The 14,347-nt window shown below is 39.8% G+C and overlaps 1 protein-coding gene across 1 annotated transcript in view; it reads left to right on the top strand.

Moving 5' to 3' along the window:
* LOC131239976 (polyol transporter 5-like) overlaps positions 1 to 8,844 on the top strand; it is a 37,549-nt gene extending 28,705 nt beyond the window's left edge. The window contains exon 2 of the mRNA XM_058237951.1: positions 7,069 to 8,844. Coding sequence (XP_058093934.1) covers positions 7,069 to 8,498 — 1,430 coding nt within the window. The 3' untranslated portion in view covers positions 8,499 to 8,844. The remainder of the gene's footprint in view (positions 1 to 7,068) is intronic.
* Positions 8,845 to 14,347: the final 5,503 nt, after the last annotated feature.

The raw sequence follows: 14,347 nt of genomic DNA, 5'->3' as shown, positions 1-14,347 counted from the left end.
AACCACATAGTAGCAATTTAGATTACATGAAGAAAAATATAAATACTGATAAGGTAGTTGAGAATCCTATCTCAACACCCTTACTAAATACATTTTATCAAGTAATTTCTCATTCAGACATTTTATCAAACACTTAGACTACACGTTACTTTATACGTAGACTAAATTAGTTATGGCATATATTATGGCAAATCCTTTCACAGGGGGATTGTCATACATATAACAAACATGAATCCTAGTTTAATAGTCATGACAAACACAAATCAGGATTTCACACTCATTCAAACAATTTATCAAACACTTAGGCTACCCTTTTACCCAATATACAGACTAGGTTAGTTACAACACTTATCTTAGCAAATCCTTACACAGAGAGGTCAGCATGCATAAGACAACGATGAATCATAGTTTAATAGTCATAGTGAACATAAATCATATTTACATGTTCATACAAACATTTCAACAAACACGTGGAATGCATAATATATTCAACATAGTTTACACATGTATAATTCATAGAAAATGTCGTAACTAAGATCATATGGCAGTAATCAAGTCAGACATAAATCATTAGCTGACATTGAAAGCCTTGAAAACCATAACCTAAACGTTTATAGTCCACACCTTTCGTTGGATTGCTTGTTTCGAACTTGGTTCAAAACCTACGCTCTCGTCTACAGAACAATGGTTACCTAAATCACGAAATAGGTTAGTTATTTCGTCGATTCCTCTATTTGGATTCCTAAAACAAGATTAGGGTTAGAGTTTCTTACCAAAATTGTAGCCGAAAGAGGGTCGGATAGTGAAAGAAAATGACGATCTAGCACGTAGAGTCGTGTGGGAGGATTCCTGCAATGATCTCCCAGAACCACTCTTCTCTCCTTCCTCTTTTCTCTCTCTCTCTCTCTCTCTCTCTCTCTCTCTTAGGGTTTTGAGCAAATTCGTATATGAGAGAGGTGGGGTGAGATAAGGGCTTTATATATGCCCATAACTGATGCAAATGGCCCTAAGGCCATGGTATACCTGGTTTGTATCCAATGGGCGCTTATTTCCGACGAATGGGGCTCATCTGGAGGTCCATTACCTGTCTATATCACAGAGTAAGTTCCCTGACAATGCATCTAGGCCAGGTTATGATTTTGGTATGATCGGATTAGTGGATTGACCGTGGAGGACCCGTATTAGATCAACGGTCGTTGTCACTCGATCAGGGCCATAAGTACACGGACAGGAGCAGAGAAATTTTCCTGATCCATGGGTGAAGTTTGGTCAGAATCTGACTGTCTGAAGTCTTCAATTTCATCTACAAGCGAAAGACCTAATTCATTTAAGTTCTGGTTCATTTTCTAAAGATATTCACGTTTCTCACACACTTCCCTCAGGGCCTAAGTTGTGCGTTTCTGAACACTATTTGGGCTCGATTCCCGCAATGGTTGTCAAGCCCAATAAGATGGTCATAAGCCTATAGTTTCGCGGTAATCGGACTTTCAACGGGCGGTCCAGGCCCGATACGGAGTTTCAATATGCTCTCGAGGGCAACTGGGTTTTGAGATTGCTCTTAGGTTTTTAAGTAATGTTGAGTTAACGATTTTAATGGTTTTGAATCTTGCCATTTGTATAGATAGTGGTTCAAGTTAAATTCAGAAATTATTTAATTTAGTACTTAACTAAATTCCACACTAATTATGACAGAATAAGGTCCTAGGGTAGTTCTATGCCCTTTTTTGGCACCTTTAGTTAGTATATTATTTTAATTTTCTAGTAGTTCGTTATCAAGTCTACTTTATCTCTACAAAATTTCAGTATATTTCATATTCTAGAAAAATTCTAAAAATTCTAAAAGTAACAATTGTCCGAACTAATAATTTTTGGATAGTTGTCACATCAACCTAGATTTAATTATATTAAAATTTTTATTATATTTTTGACTTATTTTTATATGAAACTAGACTTATCAAGCTTCAATCTAACTTTTAAATCACTTAAATCGGACTGTATTGAGGGAGATATGACTTTTTGAAGTCGGTCAAAAGGTGCAGAAAATCGTAGTGAGGGTCCACCGAAATCCGGTGCACTGGTGGCGCGCCTCAGTCAGGGCGGTGGCGCCACGCCCCGCTGTGCTATCTGGTGGTGGTTTTGCCATGCAGATTTTGAAACAAGCGTATCTTGCAAATTGGAATGAGTTATTCAACATGCAATATATGATTTTGGGGTAGGAGAAGTTGTTCTATACAAATAACCTATTTATTTTGTGATATTCCATAAGGTTAATGGTCAAAAACCTATTTTATTTATATATTTACTATTTATAGTAAATTTAGTTTAAGTATTGTTCTTCATTATTTAAACTTTAGGATTAATGTCTAATATGAAAGTACTTAGAAAAATTTAAAGAATAAGGTGGTGAAAGGTGAGATTAAGGAAATTGGTTGAAAGGGGATTTGAGACTTTAAGATTGAGTTTTGAGAAGTCGATAAGGTGTTATGATAGACCCATTACCCAAGGACGTTTAACTCCAAGTTGGTAAAAATTTGGGACGTTACAAGTGTGAACAATAGAACGTCAACTTTCGATTACTCATTTGTACTAGCGGATAGAACGATCAATTGAATGTTGAAGCTTTAGTCTGTGATGGGTCTTTCCACTATTGAAGCTGAGTATATGGTAGTGACAGAAACATTCAAGGAAGTTACTTAGTTGGAGGGGATAATAAATCAATTAGGACTTCAGCAAGAGGTTGTGTCAATCAATTGTGACAATGAAAGCGTGGTCAATTTGGCTAAAAACTCCATTTATCACTTGCGTACTAAACATATTAATATGCATCATCATTTTATCTGACAAGTGCTTGAGGAATGAGATGTGTATTTAGAAAAGATCCACACAAGCATGTATCCAGTTGAGATGCTTACTAAGGAGGTCCCCGTAGAGAAGTTCAAGTTCTGTACAACTTCTCTGGGCTTGACGAAAGTGTAAATGGAAGACAAAGTGTGCATGAGAATCAATGGTAGAGATATGATACAAGGAAAAATTAGAAATGGTGATTGATAAGGAGCCATGATGAATAGAGATGGAAGGCATGGTGATGATTGTTGTTGATGTCTTAAATCTGTCAGTAAGAGGGTCTGTCGATCCCATTAACAGAGTACTTGATGCCATTAAGAAGATGTCGATGCCATCGATAGATGCTTCATCCCATTGAGAAAATTCAAAAAATCCATGTCAGTTACTGGAACATTTTGGTGTTGCTACTCGATGGCATCGAACGAGGTCAATGCCACCTCAATGGGGTGCCGATGTCATCAAAGTTCCCATCGAAGATGGGCACAGAATTGTCTAAGTGCATAAGTTGTTTCCTATTTTGGTTGTAACACCATATATATATCAAGATTAATTGGGATTTGAGAGAGAGAGAGAGAAAGAGAGGTGTTGTGAGAGAGAGAGAGAGAGAGGTGTTCTACGGCTTTCTAATTCATTCCTAAGGGTTCAATGGCATAGTTAGGGCTTGTGTAAAGAAATTCGAGGCTTGTTGGAATCGATAAGCTACTATCTCTTGTAAATTATGCTTTCATAGTTCATTACTTGTCGCTTTGTGACGATTTTTTCCTGCAAGGGATTTTCTACATAAAATTTGGATTGTTCTTATTTAGACTTTGTTGTACGATTGCTTGTACTTTGCTTGATTTGTTTCTAGGTGTTTATGCGGTTTTGAACAATTACTCATCATAAACCAAGCTTACTTATCTAAAATAAGTTACTTATCTACTGTTGTATGTACAAAATGTAAGTTATTTGGTGGTATCCAAATGGGCCCTAAGCCGACATTTGGATCTTAAGTTATTTAAGATAAGCTACTTATGCCTCTCAAGTAACTTATGTTGATTTTTACTTATTAAGTTGAAGTAATTAAATAATTTTAAGTAAAAGTTACTTATAATTGATCATAAACCAAACTTATTTATCTTAAATAAGTTACTTATCTACTATTGTAAGTAGAAAAAGTAACTTATTTGGCGGTATCCAAATGGGCCTTAAAAAGAGAGTTTTTTATTTCACAAACAATAATAATAGTAATGTGCTCTCTCTCTCTCTCTCTCTCTCTCTCTCTCTCTCTCTTGTTCATTTTTTTTTCTTTTAGATAAAAGGGTTTTTTTTTTCTTTATTTGTGGGATAAATAATTGTAGTAATACTGTGAATATTGAAATGGTTGAATGATTATGAGAAATTCAAATACCCAAAAGGTGGGTATACATCTTTTCTCTTTTCTTGGTAAGAAATATTTTTTGGAAAAGAAAAGGAAAAGGTTAGAAACAGACAGACCAGATGAATGAAACCACAAAACACACACACACACACACACACACACACACACACACACCCCTAAATGCTCAACTGCGCACTAGTTCGCACCGAACTCATGCGAACTTTTTGAGAACTCATCATACGTGATATGAGTCCAAAATCTGAATGGCCGACATGATGCAGCACCCCATGAAACCCCCCGGTCCCAACTTTTACTTTTGATTCAAAACATTGGTTGGCCATGGAAAAAGAAAACAGCTTTCTCCCTTGATTTGCATCTCTCTTTTTTGTGGCCCACCAGAGATTTAGATCAAGGTAAAAATTAGTCCCATGGTTTTTCATGGGATGCCGCATTATATAGACTATTTAGATTAGATGCCCATGACATGTGCAAAGGTGTGCATGTGCACAGGTGAGCATACCTCTTAATATACGTTTGTATGTATGTATATATACACACATATACACACATACATATATGTACATACATATGTATGTATATATGTATATGCATATACATATATATATATCTACACACACACACACATATAGGAAATGCTCACCTGCGCACTAGTTCGCATGAAATTGGTGCGAACTTTTTTGAGAACCCATCACACGTGATGTGGTTCCAAAATTTGAACTGTCCATGTGAAGCAGCACCTCATGAAACCCCCCGGGCCCAAGTTTTACTTTGATCCAAAACTTTGGTGGGCCATGAAAAATGAAAATAGTTTCCTCTCTTGATTTGCATTTCTCTTTACTATGGCCCACCAGAATTTTAGATCGGGGTGAAAATTTGTCCCTGGGGGATTCATGGGATTCTGCATCACATGGATCGTTCATATTAGACACCCATGACATGTGTACAAAGGTGTGCACGTGCGTAGGTGCATAGGTGAGCATGACTCTACATATGTATACATATATACATATGTACATACATACATATATGTATATGTATATATATGTATGTATATGTGTATGTATGTATGTATGTATGTATGTATACAGACGCGCGCGCGCACACAGAGCGCATATATATATATATATATATATATATATATATATATATATATATATATATATATATATATATATATATATATATAGCCAATGAGCTTACACAAAGGCCCAAAGCTAAATACAAACAAACACAACCTAGGCCATGTGATCATACAAAACAAGTTCATTGTTTCCCTCAGACAGACCAAGTGGTGATGAGTTGTTATTACATCTTTTGAAAGTGAAATTCTCATTGAGAAATGCTACAGTTCTCTCAGAGCACAAGTACTTATAGTGCACCTAGTTGCATTGGTTCACTTTGGACAGTCCGGTTGATTGATCTGAACTGTCCACTGGGTCCAGAACACATTTAATAGATGCATACATTGCACTGATCGATGATCCAATGCATCTTTGATTTGGCCTTATTTTCTCCAGCCATCTGTTTTGAAGCCATGGGTGTTACAATTGCCTAACAACAGTGATTTTTTAGAATCATTAGCGATTTATGACGTCCCTGGCAAATAGAAGGATCAAATTGTCGATTGGACCTATATTTGGAAATGATTTTTACCGTCCACATTAATTACCATTGATCAAATGGTTCCTATTTCAAAGATCGGTGCAAGTTTGCTTGATTGCCCATGAAATGTATGTTGGACCTAATGAACACTCTACAAGAAAGGGTGGGATTAAGTGTTCCCGTGCAACTAGGTCCGCTATAATTTAGTGTGCTCTTAGAGAGCCGGAGCATTTCTCCTCGGAGAAAGCGGAAAGATTCTGAGAGCAATGGAGCATTTCACTACAAAGAATTAGGAAAGATAGGTTTCTGTTTTTGCAAAGTTGCCCTCTATGGTTGGCTTTCTGACGCGGGGATAAACTGATGAGCTAGATCACGGTCTTTCTCAAGGATAACTACTCTGAAATCCGAGAGCTTCTTACTCCCCACAGAGATTGTTCGAATTCACGAGGAATGAAAGCAAGAAAAATAGAAACAAATTCTATAAAATTCGTAATTTGATTGATGAATGAAATAAACTAGTTCACAACCCTTTAAATAGGGATACTAAGCAATGGAAGAAATTTTAAAATCAAACTACAACTAAAACTCCTAGAGTCGTGATGTCTACTAGTGCACAAGTTTTTCCGCCAAAAATAGTACGTGTCCTGTCTGGCTTCACTACGCTATTATTCTAATTATTCTAAGCTCTTTTCACATCGGGCGCAACTTTTAAAGCCCAACGGATGTAGAGTTATAATCAAACTAAGACTTACTATTTATAGTAAAAACGGAATTAAAACAGGGAAAGGACCGTTAATGTGATGGTATTTTGTAAATCCAGCTTACGCAACCTGTCATATTGGGGTTGGGTGGCTAAAGTAGCTTGTCCTAACCCAAAATCATAAATGGTTCGTCGAATAACTCATTCTGGACTCCAAGATACGGCCGATTTAATGTCCGATAGTCTTGATTACTTCTGCCATCGACCGGGCATCTTTTGATCCATCTTGGCCATGAAACTGTCTATGATCCACTTTATATCACTTTCCTACTCTCTCTCTCTCTCTCTCTCTCTCTCTCTCTCTCATGTTAATTACTTTTGTATTCATTATATAGAAATCTTATGGTTTCTTTGTTCTTCTTTTACTTAGGATAAGCGGTATTTTGCTTCTAACTACTTACAGTTTAATGTGGATTAAGTATAAACTGTGGATTAAGTACTTATCTCTCTCTCTCTCTCTCTCTCTCTCTCTCTCTCTCAGATATATCGGTAATTAGTGGAGCCGCACTGTTCATCAAGGATGATCTTAAGCTGAGTGATACAAAGATAGAAATATTGATGGGGATTCTCAGTCTCTATTCTCTCATTGGGTCTGCCCTTGCCGGAAGAACATCCGATTGGATTGGCCGGCGATACACACTCATCCTTGCCGCCATGATCTTTTTTGTGGGCGCATTAGTGATGGGCCTTGCACCTAATTACGCAACCCTCATGGTCGGAAGGTTTGTGGCCGGGATCGGTGTGGGCTATGCCCTTATGATCGCTCCGGTCTACACTGCTGAGGTTGCACCCGCCTCATGTCGAGGCTTCCTCACCTCCTTCCCAGAAGTTTTCATCAATGTAGGAATCTTGATTGGATACATATCAAATTTTGCCTTTGCCAAGCTCCCAGAGCACCTCAGTTGGAGATTGATGCTTGGGGTCGGAGTGGTGCCGCCCATCTTCTTAGTCATTGGAGCACTTGCTATGCCAGAATCACCACGATGGCTGGTCATGCAAGGACGGCTTGGTGAAGCAAGAAAGGTACTGGCCAAGACCTCTGATAGTGAGGAAGAGTCCGAAATCCGGCTCTCGGATATCAAGGAAGCAGTAGGAATCCCCAAGCATTGCACGGATGATGTCGTCCAAGTATCTAAACGTAGTCATGGGGAAGGTGTGTGGAAGGAGCTGTTGATTAGGCCAACACCATCCATCCGTAGGATCCTAATTGCAGCAATTGGGATCCATTTCTTTCAACAAGCTTCTGGCATCAGTGTTGTGGTCCTCTATAGCCCTAAAATATTTCAGAAGGCCGGAATTAAGACAAGGAAGGGCCTTCTAGGAGCAACCGTAGCCGTTGGATTTACCAAAACTATCTTCATCTTGGTTGCAACATTCCTTCTGGACAAGATCGGAAGGCGGCCACTCCTACTGAGTAGTTCGTTTGGCATGATCATGTCGCTCTTGGGATTAGGGTTTGGTTTGACGATGGTCAATCATAATACTGAAAAGAAGCGCGTCTGGGCGATCGACCTCTGCATCGCGACGGTCCTATCTTTCGTGGGATCGTTCTCGATCGGGATGGGTCCACTCCCATGGGTGTACAGTCCAGAGATCTTACCGATGAAGCTGCGAGCTCAGGGCATGAGCTTGGCAGTGGCGGCGAACTGTGTAACGAGCGGCGTTATCTCAATGACATTCCTATCATTGTCCAAAGCCATCACTATCGGTGGGACCTTCTTCCTGTTTGCCGGATTCGCGACATTGTCGTGGATCTTCTTCTACACCTTCTTGCCGGAGACTCGAGGAAGAACCCTTGAAGAGATGGAGAACCTCTTTTTTAAGCCTAAGGATGAAAAGGACGGAAACAATCAACATGTTGAGTTATTAGGGAATGGTAGAGGAGCAATCAGCGGTCGTGATCAGCTGTGAGGGAACCAAGCTTGTTAAGTGGGCCGACTACTACAAATACCCCTCAGACTTTGATTAGCATAGCAATTCCCAAAAACAAGACAGGACTCCGATAAAAAGCACTTCTACAAAAATGTAACTGAGAATGGGTGAGAATACTCAATCTAGTGCACTTACATCACACGTGGAAAATTGAACTCGTGTTTAAGATCGGAGTCGCTCATCAAGTTATCCCTACTTTTCAAATAACAACATTAAAAACTATTCCTTGTTATCATCCGGTGAATTGTACACGCAGCAATCATCTGTACCGTTATTCGGATTTCTCTTCATGGATATAGTACAATTCGTGCATGCGTTTCATCGAGTGATCAGGTCCATGTGCTATGTATGATGTGTTAGGCATGCCATAGCTAATGGGGACACAACTCAAAATGAACACTTTGTAACCCTAACCACCGAATAGTCAGATTAAGACTCAATCCATAAAAACCGGCTTACTTAGCTACCATTATGTAGAATCAAGCGATTTACCATAGAATAATTAGCTTGCTCTTTGATGTGTAGCCAGTAATCATATTATATTACGTGTCTCTATTGATCACGGCCTTAACTATACTGTACTTGTACATTAGAACTTTTCTCTCGTGTCTTAACTCTCTTATGGCTTCACGTGTGTCAGGTGCATCACAATTAAAGCAACTGTCCTTACTTCTAGACTATAGCATTTCTTGTATTACCCTGTGTCATTTAAAAACTTTTGCCCAGGCACAATGACACGCGACCCATGGTACCACGCTGCTTATGCTTCAGGATTTCCTCCCGTTAATTACATTATTTGTGAGGATCTGGGCTTAATCTTCCGTGCAATACTGTCGCCATATGTCAAACATGTCCAATCTAGCGCGTTCAAACCAGGTGGAAACACAACTGACCCCCAATTCTGAGACTTGGTGTATCCAGTGATTCAATTCTACGCACATGCATGCTTCCCCACTCGTGAGGAAGTAGACTTTTGAAGTGCACTCGAGCGAGTATGGTATACCTCAAGTGTAACATCTACTCATGCACGTGCATTACATCAGTTGTGCACGAGAAATTTACCACTGTACGACCCATTTATGGCCCATTTACCCGCTTAAGCCCACCCCATTTTACCTGACCAGAATAAAGCCCCATCTGTACGGACGACTTGCCAAAGGTCCAAAAGGCCCATGCTTTTTCAGCTTTTTGAAAAAGCAGTAGCTACGGATTATAACCGTAGCTATAACCGCAGCAATAATTGGGGGGTCAATGTGCCAAGGTCGACCGGGTTAGAGTTTCGCGTATCGCTACGGATTATAACCATATCGATAACCGTAGTGCTATGCACTTTTTTCTTTTTTTTCTTTTTTTCTTTTTTTTTTTACATGGAAAATTTTATTCTACCTACATTTTTCTCTAATACTTATTTATATAAATATGTATATACAAGCATATAAAAAAAAATTTCTCTCTTTTTTTTTCATTTCTTTCTTTATTCATTTAACAAGAATATTTTCTAAACCAAAATTAGTTACTTAACGTACCACATATGATTTTGGGGTAGGAGAAGCTACTTTAGCCAACCAACCTGGTTATTTTTCAAGATTCCATCAGGTCGATGGTCAAAAATCCATTTCATTCACTTCGCGATCAACTCAATTCATTTCACGGTCAATTCCCTTCACTTCACGGTGAATTCCAAGCATTTCACGATCAATTCGCTTCACTTCACGGTCAGTTCCATTCATTTCATGGTCAATTCTGTTCACTTCACAGTCAATTCGATACATTTCACGGTCAATTCCGGTGATTACGTTTCATTTCATGGTAATTTCCATGCATTTCACGGTCAATTCCCTTCACTTTACGGTCATTTCCATGCATTTCACGATCAATTCCGGCGATTTTGTTTCATTTAACGATCATTTCCATGCATTTCATGGTCAATTCCGGGGATTCCGTTTCATTTCACGGTCATTTTCATGTATTTCATAGTCAATTCCCTTCACTTCACGGTCATTTCCATGCATTTCATGATCAATTTCCTTCACTTCACAGTCATTTTCATGCATTTCACGGTCAATTCTGGTGATTCTGTTTCACTTCACAGTCATTTCCATGCATTTCACGGTCAATTCCCTTCACTTCATGGTCATTTCCATGCATTTCACAGTCAATTCCCTTCACTTCATGGTCATTACCATGCATTTCATGGTCAATTCCGGGGATTTCGTTTCATTTCATGGTCATTTCCATGCATTTCACGGTCAATTCCCTTTACTTCACGGTCATTTCCATGCATTTCACGGTCATTTCCATGAAATGCACGTGAAATGCATGGAATTGACCGTGAAGTGAAGGGAATTGACCGTGAAATGCATGGAATTGACCATGAAGTGAAGGGGAATTGCCGGGATTGACCGTGAAATGCATGGAATTGATCGCAAAGTAAATGAAATTGACCACGAACTGATTGAAATTGACCGCAAAGTGAATGAAATGGATTTTCAACCATCAACCTGATGGAATCTTGGAAAATAACCAGGTTGGTTGGCTAAAGTAGCTTCTCCTACCCCAAAATCATATAGGGTATGTCAACTAACTAATTTTGATTTAGAAGATATTCTTGTTAAATGAATAAAGAAAGAAATGAAAAAAGGAGAGATTTTTTTTTATATGCTTACATATACATATTTATATAAATATGTGTTAGAGAAAATTGTAGGTAGAATAAAGTTCTCCACGTAAAAAAAATAAATTATATAAACGGTTGTTGTGGCAGTCGGTCTATGGCTACGATTATAATCCATAGCCATAGGGGCTGCCAGATCGGCGTGGTCTAGCCGAACAGGCCGCTAGTTTGGCAAGCCCACCCCGGACAGTCCTCTATGGTTATGGATTATAGTATCTATGGCTATGGTTATAATCCGTAGCCATAGATTTGACCATAGCATACGACATTACCATTCTGCTTTGAACATCTACCGTTGAAACCCTTTTAGGGGTCATAGAAGTTTTGGATCATTATGAAATTTGTTTGTCCTCTTCATCTAGGTCTTTGTGACCTTATGAATAGATTGGATGGAAAATAAATGTTATGGTGGGCCCTACAAAACTTTCAATGGTGAAAATTAATTTTTTGCTGCTCTTTGTGGTGTGGTCTAGTTGATCTTTCTATGATTTTTTTTTTATTGATAATGCTCCGAAATGATCTCGAAATATGGATGAACATTGTGGATATAATAAATACATAACTGTGGGACCATGTAACTTTGATCTCTTTTGAACCGTTCGTACAATTGGGAGTTCGAGGAGCATCAGCGCTCGTCTTCAAGCACCAGCCAATCCGCTTGAAGGAAAAAGCAGGGGCATTTTCGAGCTTTGGCAAGTCGTCCATACAGCTGGGGCTTATTCTGGTCAGGTAAAATGGGGTGGGCTTAAGCGGGTAAATGGGCCATAAATGGGTCGTACAGTGGTAAATTTCTCGTTGTGCGCATTTCTTCTGTACCTTTGAAAACTAAAGCATGTCTTCTTGAAGTCATTCGTCAGATGACCAACACACACCATACATTATGGGAGAGAGGAAGCACATAATTCAAATAGGGACAGAGTTTCGGACAAAACATGCCCTTCAACACAGAGCAAGAGCCCCACGGAATCGACTACAACCTCTAAAATGGGTCACATGCATGTAAACAATATAAATTGCCACTAAAATCTCCAAATCTATATATCTTGGCCCACTTGAACTTTTGGACTAGGCAGATTTTCGAACATTCCCTTCATCCTTCTGAATCACACCTGATGAACGGATTTGATGAGAGATAAAGATCATGGTGGTATAAAAAATGAACCTGTGGTTAGCTTCCATCATCTCTACTTGTCCTGTGGTTGGTCCCACCTAAGTTTGGATCTGGATGATTTTTTTCCTTATCAATTAGCATAGAGGATTACTCCTTATGAACGTATTGGATATCACAGATGTAACATGGTGGCCCCAAACAACATGGGTGTTGTAGACGCTGCGTAAAATAGGTGTAGCAGAGGATTCCCATCCATCCTCTCGAGGGAGAGGTGGACGTCCATTATGCTTTCTTTCAATGTGGCTTACTGCATGCTACTGTGCGAGAGGTAGTGCATTGCCTTAGGCTCGCTCTAGTCAGCTCAACCCTAATATGTGGCTAGCCATTTTTAATAGTTATATTTTGTAATATCAGCTGGGGCATACCAAGCTAACCATGGACGAGCTCCTGTATTTGTAAAGGGCTAAGAGCAGCTCAAGTGCTCAGGGTTGGTATTATTTCTCTTCTTGACTGAACAAGGGTCAGGCCCTCATCACCAATAATCCTTCCTCTAATAAGGGCTGAAAGGACAAAGGTTCTTCGCTTTAGGGGAGTGGGAAGCCTTGACGATGGAGCTGGGCAGATTTTGTTCTCGGGTCCCTACCGAGTTTGCTTTCCCAGGTCGGAATTCCTGAGCTGAAGCTTTGTTCATTGATTTCATTCTTCATTCTTTTTTCTTTTTTTTTTTTGGTTCTAGTTGATACTAACTATAGTTGCTCCTTTTTGCAGCTTTGTCCTGATGCTAGCTCAAGCTCATCTAGTTGTAGCTCCGCCAGGTTAGGATCGCTTGGGAGTGTAGTCTAACCAGAGAAATTGGAGGAAGCTGATCACTCCGACTCACTTGAAGCAATCTAGCTTGGTAGTAGTCGGGTCGTAGGGTATGCAACTTTTGCTTTATTTTTTCTTTTCTTTCTTTTTCTTTTTTACTTGAAGTGCTAACTGTCCCCCTTCTATGCATTGTAGAGATGGTAGACCATCCCCGAGCGAAGAGGTTGAGGCTTCCCTCCACGGCTGAGTTGGAGCAGTTGAGGAGGAACGCCAAGAAGGACGCCTCTTCATCCTCAGTCTGCCCGGTCAAGGTTACGGAGATTGGCACTGACGTCTTGTCGTTCGCCCTTGGGACCCTTCCCTAGGTTGGGCAGCCCGCATATACGGAGGAGGCTGCCTAAGCTGGTGTTGAGGGACCCCTAGAGGCTACCCTAGATGGTTCAATTTGGGGCGCCCCCCTTCAGATTCAGCCCCGAGGAAGGTTGTCGACCTTAAGTCATCCCCAACCCATGCAGAGGCAGAAGGGCGGATAGGGGCCGAAGGTTGGAGCTAGGAGCAACTCCTGGAAGCAAGTGCTTATAAGGGTTGCAGGGTCAGAAGCTCCCACTCCTTTTCCCTGGCATATGGCAGTGTTGGCCACTGAAATCATCGTAAAGTGAGTGAGGAGGAGATCAAATTTATGCTCACCCTACGTAACACCCCGTACTTTCCAGTACTCAAGTGTTACCATGTAACCTAACTTAGTGTAAATACAAGCTTGGCTTAAGGGGAACGTTCACCCTCACTCTAATCTAAATTCGACCATCGAAAGTAATCCCAATTCACATATCAAACCATCCATCTAATTGATCCTCAATACGGTCCACTACAACTTCAGAGACATCTATTCTAGGATCTCAATCACTTTGGTACACCAATTAAACTGATCACCTTCGACTTCAGGACATAAACATAAAGAGATCCACAATCCATCAAGCATGTGGCATCTTGTTCAACGATCCAATACTAAATGATGTGAATCCGACTATCAGATGGTAGTGTTGACTATACGGAGACACCTAGATTAGTTTAGGGCCCTTAGATCATTGGAAGGAATCACCACATCTTTAAATCAAGTGATACATCTGCTAATCTTAAAGATGGACCATCACATCATAATGGGATCAACACCAAACATCAAAAGACCTAGTTATGAGAATCTGATCATGACAAAACTTCACATAATGCTCTATAAAA

This window comes from Magnolia sinica, chromosome 3 (genome assembly GCF_029962835.1).
Source record: "Magnolia sinica isolate HGM2019 chromosome 3, MsV1, whole genome shotgun sequence".
Classification (NCBI taxonomy): domain Eukaryota; kingdom Viridiplantae; phylum Streptophyta; class Magnoliopsida; order Magnoliales; family Magnoliaceae; genus Magnolia; species Magnolia sinica.
The sequence above is the reverse complement of the archived record's forward strand: the minus strand, read 5'-3'. Positions and strand labels throughout refer to the sequence as shown.